Consider the following 18,683-nt stretch of genomic DNA (forward strand, 5'->3'; position numbering starts at 1 on the left):
TGCCTGCCATGGGTTCAGTTATCATCTCTATGCAGATGATTCTCAAATCTACTTTTCCAGCTCTAACTGCTCTGCTGACCTATTGGCTATTATGAACTGGATGTCCTTTAGACATCTTAAATTCAACATATTCAAACTTGAACTTATTACATTTCCTCTCAAATCTTCCTAACTTTCCCTATTGCTGTTGTGAGTACCACCACCATGCTTTCCAGTCAACCAGGCTCACAACCTGAGTATCATCCTGAATCTCTCATCCTCCCTCACTCCATGTCTAATTTAGTCGACAAAATTCCTGAATTTCACCTTTGAAATATCTCTCCTCTGCCACCACCTTGAACTAGAGAGCCAGGTTTTCTGACTCTGGTTCAGGTCCTGATGACCTCATACCCAGACTATTGCAGTAAGTAGCTTTCTGGTTGGTCTCTTTGACACAAGTCTCTCCCTAATCCAGTCTATCCTCCACTATCACCCTGTCACCCTCTCCTACCCAAGATACTCCAGTAGCTATTTCTGTTATCACTTCAAATAGAATATTTTCTGTTTGGCTTTCACAAACCTTCATAAGCTGCCCCCTTTACACCTTTACATTCTTCTTACACCTTATCCTCCCCCACCCCCCACTTTGCAGTTCAGTGACTCTTGGCCTCCTTGCTGTTCCTTTAACCAGACACCCCATCTCCCTATTCTCCAAGCATTTTCACTAGCTGTCCTCCATGCTTGGAATTCTTTCTTTTCTCATTTCTGCCTCCTGGCTTCCTTCCCTTCTTTTAAGTCCCTAACAAAATCTCACCTCTACAGGAAACCTTTTCTTATCCCCCTTAATTCTAAGGGCCTTCCTTCTGTTTATTATCTTCAATTTGTCTCCTATACTCCAGAAGCAAATACAAAACGTTTTTTGGCATTCAAAGCCTTTTATTATCTAGCTCCTTCCTGTTTCCAGTCTTATACCTCACTCTCCAACTCCTCCAGCTAGTGACCCTGGCCTCCTGGCTGTCCCACCCACAAACAAGACACTTCATCTCAAAGCTCCGGGTATTCATTCTCTCTGGCAATGTTTTCCCTTCTCCTCTCCAACTACTGACCTCTGTAGCTTTGAGTCCCAACTAAAATCCCACTTCCTACAAGAAACCTTCCCCAACTCCACTTAATTCCAATGCCTTCCTTCTGTTAATTATTTCCTATTTATTCTGTATATAGCTTGCTCCGAATACATTTGGCTGCATGTTGTGCCCCTTCCCTCTAGTAAGCTTCTTGAGGGTAGAAACTGTCTTTTGCCTTTCTTTCTATCCCCAACCCTTATCACAGTGCGGCTGTGATACTTTATCATTGTAAGTCACTTAATAAATGTTCGTTCACTGGCTGATACAGCATATTAGTGGTAGGGCCAGGACTAGAAGCCAGATATCCTTCCTTCCGGTCCCGGGCTCTTCCCACTGCAAGGTGCAACTTTCCAAAAGTGTCACTGAGGTCAACCTCACTGCTTAACTGAAAAAAGACACAACTAGTGTGTCTAGATGATTGGTAGAGAGATTCCTGTTTTGGCCGGTACTAAAGTTATTAAGAAGAGCGGAGATAGCAAGTAGCAGGCGCGCAAGTTGCACGCGCGGATAGGAAAGCTTGTTATCCCGGGCGGATCTCTGTCTCTCCCTTCTTCAATCAGAGAAAGAAAAGAACCCCCCGTTACCCTAGGGCAGCAGAGAGGAGAAACGAGAGAGAAGGAACATGCCACCAATTAGAGCTCGAAGGATGGCTTTCCGGGAGAAGGGGCGAGGTCAAGGAATGTGGCTCGATCCGTTTTCTCCCGCAGACCAATCAGAAAGTCTGAAGGTCACGAGGTGGGAGGTGGGGCTAGGTGTAGCGAGCAGAGTTGCTATTCCTATTCCCCACCCCCACCCCCACCCCACTTCCGGCCGTCCAATCCGAGCCTGGGGGTGGTAGAGGAAGGCGTAGAGGAGCGGCGGCGCCTGCGCGAGCTGGTTTTGGTTGCCGGATCCGTGGGTGAAGAGAGTGTCCAAAAGGAGAGAAGGTGGTAGTGCGTCTGGGCAGAGCCGCCTGAAGAAGGATAGGGAGGTGGGGGAAAAGCAATGATGATGGCTGCGAAGAAGGGTCCGGGCCCCGGCGGCGGCGACGGCGGCGGAAAAGCGGAGGCGGAGGCGGCTTCGGAGGTGTGGTGTCGCCGGGTGCGAGAGCTGGGTGGCAGCAGCCAGGCCGGAAACCGCCACTGTTTCGAGTGTGCCCAGCGCGGGGTCACATACGTGGATATCACCGTGGGCAGCTTTGTCTGCACCTCCTGCTCTGGTCTCCTGTGAGTCTTTCAGTTGCGGAGGGGCTTCAGGCCTGTTTGCTGGGAGATCCGGGAGGGAGGGGGCTTTTGGAGGAAGAAGAGACCGTCGTGGGGGATCCTGGGGGCGGAGATGAGCTTTGGGGTGAATAAGCGATCCAGAGAAGAGAGGAGTGCGGCCCAGGGAGAGGAATGAAGGGGGAACTGAGTGAATGAACGGAATGATGTTTGCCGACCAATAACTATTAGGGGGATTTTCCCTGTGTGAAGAACAGCCTTTGGTTAGTCTGGAGAGGTGACCCGAGGGCGAGGAGCCCCATTTCCAGGTAATTTGTGTCAAGGGGTAGGAGACTTATCAGGACTGGGTTATCGAATACTCCGTCTTGGAGCAATTGTGGACCATTAATGAGCTGTTGCTGGAAGTGGGAATTAGTCCAACCACTCTGGAAAGCAATTGGGAATTATGCTAAGAAATTGACCAAAATGCCCATGTTCTTTGACCCAGAAATTACCCCATAAGCACCATTAACTGATAGCATAAACTTTTGAAATATTCTACTCTCTAAATCCCAGTAATTATTTTGACCCCCAAGGAGTTCAATGATTTAAAAGGAAAGACCCCGGCTATTTCAAAATGCTTATAGCAATGATTTTTATTATACGTAATAGCAAAGACCTGGAAACGGAGTAGATGCCCATCTATTGGGAAATAGCTAAAATAGTCAGAAGTGAATGTAATGAAAGATTACAGCTGTAAAAAAATGAATATGACATATAAAGAGAAGCGTGGGAAGACTTACATGAATTGAGAGAAGCATGGGAAGACCTGTGAACTGATGCAAAGTGAAGAAAACAGAACCAGGAAAACACACACTGTCTACGACTATATAAATGGAAAGAGCAACAAAAACAAAGCGATAGGAATTGAATGCTGTGAAATAATAATGAACAAGCTTGACCTCAAAGAAGAGATAAGAAAGTACCTCCATGCCTTCTTTGCTGAAGTGAGGGACGATGGGTGTGGAACACTGCATAAACTGTCAGACTTTTAAAAAAAATTGTTGATTAGTCTTATTGAACTGATTACCCCCCCCCCTTTTAATTGCTATTAAGGGGATGGCCCTCTAGGAGGGGGAGGAGAAAAGGATATGTGTGAATGTGTAGTGTATGCATATATATATGTATATACACACACATACACATGTATGTTTGTATGTAAAAAATATACCCATACAAATTTATCTTTTAAAAGACTTTCTCAGTCTACCTGAATCCTGGTGCTTTTCTTCTGAGACTGCTACTACTTTATCCTTTTGTTTATACATAGTTATTTGCATATTGTCTTCCCCATTAGAATGTGAATTTCTTGACCGCAGGACTGGTTTTTGCTTTCTTTGTATTCTCAGCATTTAGCCTGACACATAGTAGGTGTTTAATAAATGATAGTTGATTGACTAGAAGCAAAGTTTAGAGATTGGTTTTAGGGCAGAGGAAGTAGGAAAGGAAAGAAATCCTGGCTGTAGCATAGAGGATAGAAAAAAAGGATTGACACAATTAATTGGATTAGTCGCCCAACTAACCTGAAAAGAAAATGTAAGGAAAACAGTGTTGGCTTGATGACTGTAATTTCCTTTAAAAAACCAAACAAACCAGTATAGCATATAAAAAGTCCTGGCTTTGTCATTACTATTATGGATTTTGTTCTTATGTATCCTGCCCTATGGCCACATCAGATGCTATAAAAACAAACAATTCATAATGTGAGGGTAGGAATTGCCTGGCTTTGGTAACTGTCCTTGGATGAATAGTCCTCAAATGAGTTAGAGGGAGAGGGCAATGATCTGGGACGTTCTTTTAAAAAAATACATATTTGCTTTGTTGGAAGTTCACTTTTCACATGACAGTGAAATTTGTGTCTCCTTCCTACTTGCTTTCATCATGCTTCCAGCTGGATAAGTAGGAATGGTTTTGTGCAGAATGTACTAGGGTTTGACTTATTTAATGTTGATAACAACTATAGCTGACTAGGCACTGCCCAGAATGTACAACATTGAGCTCTGCTTCCTAGGAACTTAATTTCAAGGGAACTGAGTGGAACTATTGCATCTGGTTTTGGTTTTATTGATTTTTTTTTGGGGGGGGTGAGGCAATTGGAGTTAAGTGACTTGCCCAGGGTCACACAGCTAGTAAGTGTCAAGTGTCTGAGGCCGTATTTGAACTCATGTCCTCCTGAATCCAGGGCCAGTGCACTGTGCCACCTAGCTGCCCCCTGGTTTTGGTTTTAAAAAAGAGGGAAGGTATAAATTATTTCAAATAAAAAAAAAAAGAGGGAAGGCATTTTCAGTCTGTGTCTAAAGAGTTTTCCAGAGATGATTGATTTTGAGGGGAGGGATGGTTTGGTCATTGGAAAGGGGGCTTCTTAGTGATCGTTTCACTAAGTGCTGAGATTAGTTATATTTTTACTACACAGGGGAAACCTAGATCAAGATCAAGTTGAACTGGAGTGGCCTTGAGATTGGAAGGGAGGGAAGTGGGGGGGGGAACCTGAGAAAGAGGCCTTGAGCACTTGGGGGCAAGGCTAAATCTAACCCTTTTGTTTATTTTTTTTCCTGATAAAAGTATTTTATTATTTTCCAGTTACATGTAGAGATAGTTTTCAACATTTGTTTATATAAGATTTCCAATTTCAAGTTTTTCTCCCTAACCCTAACCCTAACCCTAGACAGCAGGTAATCTGATATAGGTTTGGTTTTTTTGTTTTTTTCAGTGAGGCAGTTGGGGTTAAGTAACTTGCCCAGGGTCACACAGCTACTAAGTGTTAAGTGTTTGAGGCCGGATTTGAACTCAGGTACTCCTGACTTCAGGGCCGGTGCTCTATCCACTGCACCACCTAGCTGCCCCAATATAGGTTTTTTATAATAATATTAAACGCATTTCTGCATTAGTCATGTTATAAGCGAAGAATCAGAGCCAAAAAGGAAAAACCTCAAAAAAGAAAAACCAGCACCAAAAGCAAAAGAAATAGTATGGTTCAATCAGCATCCATATTCCATAGTTTCTTTTTTTTTTTCCCCTGGATTTGGAGAGCCTTTTCCATCATGAGTCCTTTGGAACTTTCTTGTACCGAAATCTAATCCTTTTAGCCTGGAATAGAATTGAGTTCCCAGCTTTTTTGAGTCCCTTTTGTTTGTTTGTTTGTTTTGTTTTTTGGTGAGGCAATTGGGGTTAAGTGACTTGCCAAGGGTCACACAGCTAGTAAGTTTCAAGTGTCTGAGGCTGGATTTGAACTCAGGTCCTCCTGAATCTAGGGCTGGTGCTTTATTCACTGCGCCACCTAGCTGCCCGGAGTTCCCAGCTTTTTAAAAGAGGGTGTAACAAGTTCTGATTCTGTGTGGTTGGGAGAAAGGTGATTTGCTGAGCAGGAGATGTTGATTGAAAGTTATTCATATTTACAGACAGAGAAGCCAAAGTGGCAGCACCCACATGCCAATTAAAATCATCTCACGTGTTTTTGACCCTTCTTGTCAACCTCTGAACTAGAATTTTATGTTGGGCAGGCAGCCATTGAAGAAAAACGGAATATGAGGGGGGGCAGAAATTGGGAGGATATTTAAGGGAGAATAATAAAAACATTTTAAGGTGCCTGGCTGAGTCACTGCCTGTAAGCACAACACTGTTCAGGGAAAGGAAATAAATGACTTTGGTTTTGCTTTAAAAAGCCATTGTGGGGCAGCTAGATGGCGCAGTGGTTAAAGCACCAGCCCTGAATTCAGGAGTACCTGAGTTCAAATTCGGCCTCAGACACTTGACACTTACTAGCTGTGTGACCCTGGGCAAGTCACTTAACCCCCATTGCCTGCAAAAAAAAAAAAAGCCATTGTGTTGGGGCAGCTAGGTGGCGAAGTGGATAGAGCACCGGCCCTGGATTCAGGAGGACCTGAGTTCAAGTCTGGCCTCAGACACTTAACACTTACTAGCTGTGTGACTCTGGGCAAGTCACTTAACCCCAATTGCCTCACCAAAAAAAAAAAAAAAGGAATGTAAAAAAAAGCCATTGTGTTTCATTGTGCCTGAATTTAAAAATCTGTCAGTCCTTTTCAGGGAGACAGAATGTTGGGGAAATAGCAGCATCACTAAAACTTCCAGCAGAAAGGGTGGTTGGATTGGCATCCCTGGTAAAGTTAACTTTCCAATGGATGGGTCCCAAAACAATTTCCCTAGAGCTTGGGGGGAGGGGGAATATGATAAAGTATATCTGGATTTTAGAGAAGTTCCTTCAAACAGCTGTGGGGTTTTTTTCCTGATTGGAAATGTTTTGGTTTTTTTTTTTAACTTGTGGTTTTCATAAGGTTGAAGTAGTGGTGTAATATAGGGAAAGAGAAGAGAGAATGAACATTTTTATGTAGTGCATACTATGTACATTGTTAAATGCTTTTTACAAATATCTCATTTTTATCCTTACAACAATCTTGGGAAGTAGTTGCTATTATTATCTCCAATTGAGGAAACAGACAAACAGATGTTAAGTGACTTTACCAGAGTTACATAGCAAGTAAGTGTCTGAGGTCTCATTTGAATTCAGGTCTAACTGGCTCAAGACCCAGCACTGTGCTGTTTTTAGTGTAGTAGCCAGAGAGAAGCTACTGGTATTGGCTGTTTCTAAATTTATAAGAATGTTGACACAGTTGTCTATCTTGAATCTGACCTCCTTTTTAATTATTTTTTTCTCCAGCCCCACTCTGCAAACCTAATTTCCATGTTCTAGATGTAGATTCCATTTTCGTTCCTCTAGTAAATATTTTGGCTGAGGTTATTTTTCTAGCAGTCCCATTATAGAAAGAATCAGGATCTACCAAGGCCTGTGAAGGGGCAAGAAGTGCTCCAGTTAAAAGTAAGGAATTTGGGTGATAGTGGGACCTGAGTTGTCTCAATAGAATCATAGTATTTTTTTTTTTAGAATCATAGAATATTAGAGTTAGACATAATCCAGGAGGCTGACTCCCTTTTTTTCCTCTTGGTCTGGTTGTGTCTCCCTCTCTAGTTGGGGAAGGAAGATGGACTCTGGGGAAGATAGGTATGGGTTTCTCTCTTTGATTCCTCACTTTTCTTTTCTTCCCCCCTCAGTTTTGTTTTCTTTTTTTTTAGTGAGGCAATTGGGGTTAAGTGACTTGCCCAGGGTCACACAGCTAGTGTTAAGTGTCTGAGGTCAGATTTGAACTCAGTACTCCTGACTCTAGGGCTGGTGCTCTATCCACTGCACCACCTAGCTGCGGCCTCCCCCACCACCACCAGTTTTCTTAACTGCCAATCTAATGGCTTGTGATAAGAGCAAAGAAAAATGTGCTTTTGCCTGCTTGACTCAACCAGTTAGGTCTGAGGGCAGTGGTGTTTAACCCTTAGCATTTACTAATTCACAGGTTTCTAGAAATGCAGCCTAGTACATTGGATAGATTGTTGAATTTGGAGTCAGGAAGACTTGGGTTCAAATCTCACCCCTGACATGTTCTAGCTGGGTGACCATGAGCAAATTACATAACCTTTCTGAGCTTAAGGCACCTCTTCAAAACTATAAATAGTTAATGGAAGATGGCTGGGGTAGCAGTCCCTTTTCAACTCACTTATGAATTTGCCCTTCCAATGTCAGACAGTGGGTTGTGATCAAGCAAGGTCTGGACTTGTTTCTGAAGAGGCCCGAATGTTTTTGACCTCTGTCCATCTGTTTTTCTCTTGTTATTACCTTCAACACTAGTAATGACATTTGGTTTTCATAGAACACTCAGAGACCATCTTAAATACAACTTCCACCTTACCAATCATTCCTCTTTAAATATTCTCTACGATATTTCCAACCCTTCCTCCAAACACTCTCCCACTTTTCAACTTCTTGGAGACTTTCAGTGCTGAGAAACCCAATATTTTCAGAGGCAACCCATTCAGTTCACATTTGGGTTAGTTCCAATTGTTGGGAATTTTTTCCTTATATCAAATTATAATCTGCCCAATATAAGGAAAATCTCAGCTAAACACTTTGGTTTTATTAAAGGAAAGACATAAACAATTATTCAGTATTTTCCATTCAGCTGAGCTGGAATGATTGAAAGGAACTTTGTCATTGTATTTGGTCCCATTCCTCCCTAAGCATATTATTCTACTTTTCAGTGTGAGAAATAGGTTTTTATTAGATTATTCAGTATTAATTTGTGTAAGAAAGTAATAGAAGCTACTAAAGGGGTTTGCAGAGGTGGGAGATCCACAAATGTATGTTGCATATATTTTCAGACTTTTTGGATTTATTGATCAGTTTTATTGGGAATTTTTCCCCCTCCTTGTATATGATTGTTTTTGGAAATACTATTTGTTATATGGGTTGGATCTCTGGGAGTCAGAAAGGAAGGATACTGGGGGAAATTATGATGTAAAAAAATCCAAAAAGATCAATAAAAACTCATTTTTAAAATTGTTTAAGAGATACAACTAAGAGGCAGGGGAGAGGAAAGGCTAAAAGGAATTGGAATTGAGTTTATAGACTAAAAAACTTGATTTCCAAAAAATGATGAACATCACCTGCTTATTTGCCTCTGAGACTAGAAAAATAGAGGAAAGAGGCTAAATTTAAATTAGCTCTAGAAAAACCTAATCAAGGATTAAGTGGCATTGAATCAAAACCAGGGTGGAAACTGTATTCTTTCTATAGAATTATTTGGAAGCAAATTGGTGCTGCACACCATTTAACAGAGACATGATGGGTAAACCAAGATGCAGAATTAGACTCATACATTTTCAGACAGGGCCTATGTGGGAATTGATTTTGCTGGACTGTGCATGTTGGTTACAAGGGTTTGTTTGGTTTATTTTTTTTTCTTTCAAGTTGGGAGTGTTGGCCTGGGAGGAGGGTTAGAGAGAAGGTGGCCAAAAAAAGAAAAGGCCATTATAACATTTTTTTTTTAAATGCATAGAAAGCCAGAAAGAATCACATACAAGCCAGGCAGCTTTAAAAGTTAAATTTACCATACATTTAGAAAGAAAAGCAACATGTATATAATAGAGATTCATATTTTAATGTACAAAACAAGCAAAAAAGATAGGTGCTGGCCTAGTTTAGCTGGATTCTTGTCTCTGTATCCCTTTCCAATTCTGAGATTGATTTGAAAGTGATCCTACTGGGGCAGCTAGGTGGTGCAGTGGATAAAGCACTGGCCCTGGATTCAGGAAGACCTGAGTTCAAATTTGGCCTCAGACACTTGACAGTAGCTGTGTGACCCTGGGCAAGTTACTTAACCCCAATTGCCTTACCAAAAAAAAAAAGAAAGTGATCCTCCCTTTTCCCAGAAGCAATTGGGAGTATGTTTCTTTGGATACAAGTGTCCAATGACCAAGTTTCAGTACTACAGATCTGTCACAAATGAAAGAATTAGAAGGATTGGGTAGATCTGGCTTTTTCCATTGTTGACCAGGTGCAACTGCTTTATCTCACTGACTGAGCAGGTTTTGAGTGCATTTTATTACTTAAGGCAGAAACAAAATATGGACGGGACAATATTGGTGGGGAGGGGTTGCAAAGCTAAGAAATATGCTATTTCCCTAAAAGTTCATGAAACAATTCCCTTGAGGGAAGTGCACCTTTCATAAACTTTTAGAGCTGATGCAGATGTTAATCGACTAAGAGGTCCTCAAATATGTATCTGCTAGGTAATTCAGATGCAATTAAGCATTGCATCTGAGGTAGAGGGAATGTGGCTGAGCTGAAAGAAGAGGAAGGGAACAAACATTCAGGACCTCCTGTGTGCCAGGCACTGTGCTGAGGATCACAGATAACTCCTTTGGGAGGTAGGTGCTATTTTTATGCCTCTTTTACAGTTTGAGGAAACTGAGACAGAGAGGTTAAGTGACTTGCACAGAGTCAGACAGATAATAAGCGTGAGAGGTGGGATTTGAATTCAGATCTTCTTTACTACAGGGCTGTATCTACCGTTTTGCCACCTGGGCTGGTTTTCTGTTATCTTTGATTTATTTGTCCCCTTCTGAGGAAATGGAGCATCATATTAAGAGAGGCTATTGGCAAGTTGGAGTATAATAAGGGTAGTGTTAGAGTAATTCAAACCATGCCATGTAAGGATCTGTTGAAGGAGCTGGGAGAAGACTTCAGGTTGTTAGCTGTGAGAAGGGTTTCGACTTTGTTTGACCTTTGAGGGCAAAACCAGAGTTTTGCCCTCAAATGAGTGTGTTAGAGAAAAGCAAATTTCAGTGCTATGTAAGGAAGAATCACCTAATGATTAGGGCTCTCCAGCTGTCAGATGAACTGCCTTGGTAATAGAGAATTCATCCTTGCTTTGGGTGGTGAGATTAAATGAACTGAGAGGTTCTTGTCTTAAATGGTTGTGGAAGGGCTTTATTGATTCTGGATGTTTCCATTCCTGAATTGTCAGAGAGAATAGCTGAGTTATGATAACTGAAACATAAAGGGCTTAGGGTCATAGATCCTAGAGCTAGAAGGAACCTCAGAAACCACATACTTCAGGCTCCATATGTGAGGTTAATTCAGGGGCAGAATTTGACCCCAGGTCATCTGACTCCAACATTTGACGACTAATCTAATCTCTACATCTTCATTAAGGAAAAACTTGTGATAGCTATGTTGAGGCGGATGGGGAACTGGTAAAACTGGCTTTGCTTAGTATGAGGCCAGGGACTGACATCCATCCTTTTGGATGACTAGAGTCACAGAATTTAGATTTGAAAAGGACCTAATTGGCCATCCAGTCTAACACATAAAACATTTATTATAGTTAGGCATTGTTCTAGGTGTGGGGGGTACAAAGACAAAAATGAAACTGTACTTGCCCTCCAGGAGCTTACATTCTATCAGGAAAAAAACCCAAACCCCCAAACTAAACTTGTAGACATGTAAGTGTATATTTTCCATTCAGTGGGGAAGCAAAGAGCAAGGGGGGGGGTCAGAAAGAGCCTTGGGGGTTGGTACTTGAGAACTGGACTTTATAGGAAACTATAGGGATTCTAAGAAGCAATGAGGAGGAGAGGGTGGCATTCCAAGCGTGAGAAACATCCTTTGTAAGGGTATAGAAACAAATTGTCATGCGAGGAACCCATATTTAATAGCTGTCCTTACAATAATATACCTGACTGGTTGCTCATCAGCCTCTGTTTGAATACCTCCAAGGAAGAGGAACCTTTCACTTCCCAAAGCAGCTACATTGGGACAACTCTACTTGTTAGGAAATTTTCCCTGACATCAAGCCTAAATTTTCCTCTTTGCAACTTCTACCTGGTTCTACCCAGTTCTGCTTTCTGGGATTAAACCGAACAAGTCTAAACTCTCTTGAATATGGTTGTCATTTCCCCTCCCCCAAGCTCTTCTCCAGGTTAAATATTCCTTGTTTCTTGGCTCTCATCGTAGACTCTAGGCCCAATACTATCTTGGTTGTCCTGAGCACAATCCCACTTATCAGTGTCCTTAAACTGTCATTCAGAAATGGAATACAGTCCTCCTCAAGTGGTCTGACCAGAGCAGAGTGCTTAGGGACTATTACCCCTTATTCCTGGAAGCTGTGGCTTCCTTAATGGAGCCCAATACCAATTTAGCTTTTTGGCTGCTGACTCATACAAAACTCCATTAAAACTCAGATCTTTTTCAGACAAAAAGCCTTCCCCTATTCTATACTTGTGAGGCTTATTGTTTTAACCAAACACATAACCTAACAGTTACTTCTATTGAATTTGCCTTTCATAATAGATTTTTGTTGATGTTTTGCTTTTACATATTCTAGATCCTCCACCCTGCCCGCCTTACCCGTATCTCTCATTCTCCCTGAAGCTGTGTATTATAACAAAGAATTTTGTTAAAAAAGGAAGAGGAGTACAATGCAAACATTAGATGCAGTGTTCACCATCCAAGGACGTTCTCTCCCGCCTCTGCAAAGGACTGGGGAAAGGTATTTTCTCATCTCTCTCTCTCTTTGAGGTCTAGCTTATTCTTATAATTTCACAGATCGCTATTCAATTTAATCAGTCAATTTAGCACAGGGAGATAGCAAACCTAGGGGATGGAATGTTGGCCTTGGAGCCAGGAAGACCTGGGTTCAAGTTCTGCCTCTGACAACACTGCTGCCATAACCCAGGGCAAGTCACTTAGCATCTCAGTATTTTAGACCAGGGTTTCTTAAACTTTTTTCACTTGCAACCCCTTTTTGTCAGGGAAATTTTTATATAACCCTGGGTGTATAGGTTTATAAAATAGGCATACATAATCTTTCAGGGTAGCTAGGTAGCGCAGTGGATAGAGCACTGGCTCTGAAGTTGGGAGGACCTGAATTCAAATCTCACCTCAGACATTTACTAGCTGTATGACCCTGGGCAAGTCATTTTACCCTAATTGCCTTATTACATTTAGGGCCATCTCCAGTCATCCTGATATATATCTTGCCACTGGACTCAGATGGCTCTGGAGGAGAGAATGAGGTCGGTGATTTTACACATCCCTCCCTCATTTAAATCCAGTTCAGTGCAAGTCAGGATGATGTCATGGTCCTCTTTGGGAACGAAGGACAAACAACAACAAAATTTTTGCCAAATTTTTCAGGACCCCCTGAGTTATGCAACCCTATATGGGGTCGTGACCCACAGTTTAAGGAATTATGTTCTAGACAACTCTCTTAAGATTATAAATTGTAAAGAAGTTGGTGACCTGAATTGGTAGAAGTTTCCTTACCTGGCAATTTCCTATACTGATAAAGGCCAGTCCCTATCATTAAATTAAGCCTAGTGCTCTAACCAGTCAAGATTGCTTTTGATCCTTCTTCAGTTAGTCATCATCGTTTTAGCTCTGGTTACCCCAGTTGTATCATCTTCAGATTTAGTGAGGATGTCATCTATGCCTTTAAGTCATTAATAACTGTTAAATATCATAGGGCCAAACACATGGAGGGCAGTCTACTGGAATGCCAAGGAATGCACTCCTGGCAAGTTGTCTTTGAATCATTATCAGCTTAGGTGGCAGAGTGGATAGAACACTAGGCCTGGAGTCAGGAAGATCCGAATTTTCAAATCCAGACTCTGGTGCTAGCCATGTGACCCAGGGCAAGTTATTTAATCATGGTTTGCCTCAATTTCCTCACCTATAAAATGGAGATAAAATAATAGCAACTACCCCCCTCCCAAGGTGGTTGTGAGGTTAAACTGACAATATTTGTAAAATATTTTGCAAACCTTTCAAGTGCTATATAAATGCTAGCTGTTATTTTTTTTTTCCCCAGCAACAAGCATTTATTTTATTTTCCAGTTACATGTAAGGGTACTTTTCAACATTCATTTTCATAAGATTTAGAGTTCCAAATTTTTCTTCCTCCCTTTCCTCCCCCCTCCACAAGATTGCAACCAGGTTATATATGTACAATCCACAAGTGTTCTTTTTATCAGTTCTTTCTGTAGGGGTGCATAGTAAGCTTCCTCATTAGTTCTTTGGGATTGTCTTGGATCCTTGCATTGTTGAGAGCAGTTAAGTCATTCACAATTGCTCACTGAACAATACTGCTGTCACTACTTCACTGTACATCTATTATGTTCATTAGTCTTTCCAGGTTTTTCAGGATCATCCTGTTTGTCATTTCCTGTAGCACAAGACCATTCCACCACAATCATATAGCACAGTTTTTTCCATCATTCCTCAATTGATGGACATTCCCTCGATTCTCAATTCTTAGCCTCCACCAAGAGTTGCTATAAATATTTTTTGTACAATTTTCCCCCCTTTTCTCTTTTTCATGATTACTATTGTTAACTGTTTCCCTTCCATCCAATTCCCATCCCCATGTTATTTATTCTGTTATCCATCTTCTTTCATCTTATCACTCTTCAAAAGGGATTTGCTTCTGTATGTCCCCTCCCCCACTCTGTCCTTCCTTCTTTTGCCCCTCTCTCTTTATCCATTTCCCCTCCTGTTTTCCTGCAGGGTTAGAGAGATTACTCCACCCAATTAAGTGTGTACATTATTCCCTCCTTGAGCCAATTCTAATGAGATTGAGGTCTTTGAGCCAATTCTGATGAGTGTTAGGTTTATTTACTGCCCAGATTAAATAGATTACTCTACCCAGTTGGGTGTGTCTGTTGGTCCCTCCTTGAGGCAGCTCTGATGAGTTTAAGGTCTTTGAGCGTTTTCTGATGAGTGTAAAGTTCATTTACTGCCCTGCTCCTCTCCCATCTCTTCCCCCACTCCATCAGCCTTTTCCTGTTACTTTCATGTAGGATTTCACTTCTGCCCTTCCCCCTCCCCCAGTGAATTCCCTTCACCCCTCAATTTAACCCTAAAGATGTCATCACCTAGCTAAGTGACACAGTGGACCCAGTGGGGATCCCAGCCAAAACTCGGCCTCAGACACAAGACAGTTGCCCACTGTATGACCCCAGGTATGTCCCCCATCTCCAATTTTTTATGGTTCTCTAGAGTCTTGTATTTGAAAGTCAAATTTGCCATTCAGTTCAGGTCTTTTCATCACAAATATCTGAAAGTCTTCTTTTTCATTAAAGTCCCATTTAAAGTGCTGAGTTTTCCTGGGTAGGTTATTCTTGGTTGTAATCCCATTTCCTTTGCCCTTTGGAATATCATATTCCATGCTCTCTAGTCCTTTTATTTATTTATTTATTTTTTTAGTGAGGCAATTGGGGTTAAGTGACTTGCCCAGGTTCACACAGCTAGTAAGTGTTAAGTGTCTGAGGTCGGATTTGAACTCAGGTCCTCCTGAATCCAGGGCCAGTGCTCTATCCACTGTACCACCTAGCTGCCCCAACCCTCCAGTCCTTTAATGTAGAAGCTGCTAGATCCTGTGCTATCCTGACTGGGGCGCCACAGTACTTGAATTCTTTCTTTTTGGCAGCTTGCAATATTTTCTCCTTGACCTGAGAACTCTGGAATTTGGCTATAATATTCCCAGGAGTTTTCCTTCTGGGATCTCTTTCTGGAGGTGATCTGTGGATTCTTTCACTTTCTATTTTATCTTCTGCTTCTAGAATATCAGGGCAATTTCCCCAGAGAATATCTTGGAAGATGATGTCTAAGATGATCATGGTTTTCAGGTAGACCAATAATTTTTAAATGATCTCTCCTGGACCTATTTTCCAGCTCAGCAGTTTTTCCCAGAAGATATTTCACATTGCCCTCTATTTTTTTATTCATTTGGATTTGCTTTATTATGTCTTGGTTTCTCATAAAGTCACTGGTTTCCATTTGTTCAATCCTAATTCTTAGGCAATTATTTTCATCAGAGAGCTTTTGTACCTTCTTTTCCATTTGGCCAATTTGACTTTTCAAGCTGTTGACTTTTTTCTCATGTCTTTCCTGCATCACCCTCATTTCTCTTTCCATTTTTTCCTCTACCTCTCTAACTTTATCTTCAAAGTCCTTTTTGAGTGCCTCTATGGCCTGAGACCAATTCATATTTTTCTTGGAAGCTTTAGATATAGGGGCCCTGATGTTGACATCTTCCTCCGAGGGTGCCCCTTGGTCTTCCTTGTTACTGAAGAAACTTTCTATGGTCCTCACCGGCTTTCTTTTACTTGACTTTTAGCTCCTTAAAGTGGGGCACTGTTTCCAGGCTGCAGTATCCCAAGCTTAAGAAGTCCCAGGTGGTATGATTTAAGGAGAATCAGGTTCTTCACTTGCCTGGCCTGTTCCCTGGTCCTTAGATGACCCCAGACCAACTTGCTAATCAACCAGCTTTGTGTACTGTGGTTGTTAGCTCCAATGAGCCTGTGTCCCTCTCCCACCTGGGCCACTGCTACTCAAGCCTCCCTCCTGGTTCTCAGCAGGGATGTAAAATCCAACTTCTGCCTTAGCACCAGCATAGACCCCTGTAGTCTCCCCCCTGCCCAGGGCTCAGCCCACTCACCAGACTGTGAGCTTAGTTCCAGATAACACTGTCTCTTCAGCTGATTCAGAGACTCTGAGGTCTCCTTCCCTGGTGAGGCCTTCCTGGGACTGGATCTGTGTCAGGGTGACTGTGGGGTTGGGCTCGACTCCTGTATCAGCACAGCACACCTCCTTCTGACCTTCCAAGCTGTTCTTGGTTAGAAGATGATGTCAGCACATTCTTCTGTGAGTTTTGCTGCTCTGGGCATTTTCCTGTGGCGTTATTTGGATGTTTTTTGGAGTGATTGTGTCATGAGTTCGGGAGCTCACTGCCCTTCTTTCTCTCTTCCCGCCCCCCCCCCCCCCTTATTATTAACAGCTGCTCTTTGAGACTAACCATTGTGCTACTTCTGAGTCCTAATTTTATTGCCATCTAGTAAGCACCTTTTCTATGAGAATAGTATTAATATGGGAATATACAGGGAATAAAACTGGGACCCCCAAAAGTGAAACTAGGGCAAACTTCTTCCCCTGAAGCCTATGGTTTGGCACCTATGCCCTAGCCATCGTGCCCCTCTTCTTGTTATCCACTGCCTCCACCAACTGCATGCCCCACCTGCCCTCCAAACTGCACCCCCCTGTATGCAAGCAGCTTACCACAATGTAACCACCATGTACTCGTGAAACCCATATGTATCTGCACTAAAAGGTATATAACTGCTGCCTGGACATGCATTCAGGGCCCAGATTGTCAGAATCAATCTCAATCAATCTCTCTCTCTCTCTCTCTCTCTCTCTCTCTCTCTCTCTCTCTCTCTCTCTCTCTCTCTCTCTCTCTCTCTCCCTGTGAGTTAATAAACTGCTCTTCCTTATTCCTGAGTGCCGTTTGGGTTTCTCTGCTGAGGTTTTTGCCATAACAGTATGACATACTTTATTAATTGTTATTCTAAAATCTAGTTAAACTATATAGCATTCACCTGATCAGTCAGTTGACAGTTAACTCTGTCAACAAAGGAAATTACATTAGTTTTGCATGACTTGTCCTTGATGAAGCTGATCTTTGTAATCACCACTTCCTTTGCTAGGTATCCACTGTCTATTTTAGAATTTTAGCAGAAATTGAAGTCAAGTCCAACTGCCTCTGGTTCACAGGTTCTTTTCCCTTTTTCTGAAAATTGGGTTATCTGTTCTTTACTGGGGAGCTCCTTTCCCTAAGTCTGTTATCTACCCAACCAATTTAATTCAATAAATAAATAATTCATTTATCTAGTGCCTACTATGGACAAAGCAATGATTAGGTCTTAGGGTTGCAGAGACAAAAAACAGGAAAATCCCTGTCCTGGAGATTAGTTTACTTGGGTTGATAAGACTGTACACAATTAAACATAGGTGGCGCAGTGGATAAAGCACCGGCCCTGGATTCAGGAGTACCTGAGTTCAAATCTGGCCTCAGACACTTGACACTTACTAGCTATGTGACCCTGGGCAAGTCACTTAACTCCCATTGCCCCGGAAAAAAACCCAACCCCCCCCCCCCCAAACCCAAAAACAAATAAACATAATACAAGATAGAGTGTGGGAGGGACAAAGGAGAGATCCAGGCAAAATATTCCAGGAAAAATGTGAGGAGGGAATGAGTACTTGGAGAAGGTGTTTTGTCAAAAGGTTCAGTCCTGGAGGGAGAGGTTTGTTGGGGAGGGTCAGAGAAGACTTCAGGGAGGAAAGGTGATGGCTCCTGAGCTTAAACTGGAAAAGAAAGATTTAATAAGGGTGCATTTAAGGAGGTGACCTGTGACAACTGCTGGAGGTGGGGAACAACAGAGGTTCAGAAAAAACTACCCAGATGCAGGTTGTCTAAGTCTTCTTGGGATTCAGATTTTCTAACTAAGCTTTGTTTGGGGAGCTGAATAATGTATTTGTAGTGTGTTCTCTATATTCTCTAACAGAGTGTTCCTGTTTTATGGACACCAAAGGCAAAATAGTCTTTGCCAAGGTGCCCTAGGAATATCTTTTTTGATCAAATTCACTTAAACTCTTTCTTATTCATCTTTTCCTTCAACTGCCACTCCCTCCCAATACAGCTGCTACTCCAGAACCCCAGTGTATGTCTGGCCATGGGTTCATGGTTCTTGGGGTGGTGTTTTTTTTTTGGTTTTATTTTGTTTTGTTTTGTTTTGGTGAGGCAGTTGGGGTTAAGTGACTTGCCCGGAGTCACACAGCTAGTAAGTGTCAAGTGTCTGATACCTGATTTGAACTCAGGTCCTCCTGAATCCTGGGCTCTATCCACTGTGTACCACCTAACTGCCCCAGGATATTTTTTTTTTTTGCTGGATTTTCCCCATAGCATTTCCTTGCTCTGCCAGACTCTAGCAGCCCCCCCCCCCCCTTTCTGGTGGGGCACTGAGGGTTAACTGACTTGTCCAGGGTCACACAGCTGGTAAGTGTCAAGTGTCCGATGCCGGATTTGAACTCAGGTCCTCCTGAATCCAAGGCTGATGCTTTATCCACTGTACCACCTAGCTGCCCCCAGCCCCATATTTT

General features: G+C 42.2%; 1 protein-coding gene across 7 annotated transcripts in view; it reads left to right on the top strand.

The window, feature by feature from the left end:
• The first annotated feature begins 1,925 nt into the window (after positions 1-1,925).
• Positions 1,926-18,683, top strand: part of AGFG2 (ArfGAP with FG repeats 2) — a 56,072-nt gene continuing 39,314 nt past the window's right edge. For 3 of the 7 annotated variants that reach the window (XM_044002359.1, XM_044002362.1, XM_044002360.1), the window contains exon 1: positions 1,926-2,308. In XM_044002359.1, coding sequence (XP_043858294.1) covers positions 2,088-2,308 — 221 coding nt within the window. In that variant the 5' untranslated portion in view covers positions 1,926-2,087. Of the gene's footprint in view, positions 2,611-9,973; positions 10,112-12,069; positions 12,235-18,683 lie in introns of all 7 variants that reach the window. The other 4 variants (XM_044002365.1, XM_044002363.1, XM_044002364.1 and 1 more) reach the window with 4 other exon arrangements.

Source organism: Dromiciops gliroides, chromosome 4 (genome assembly GCF_019393635.1).
Source record: "Dromiciops gliroides isolate mDroGli1 chromosome 4, mDroGli1.pri, whole genome shotgun sequence".
NCBI lineage: Eukaryota > Metazoa > Chordata > Mammalia > Microbiotheria > Microbiotheriidae > Dromiciops > Dromiciops gliroides.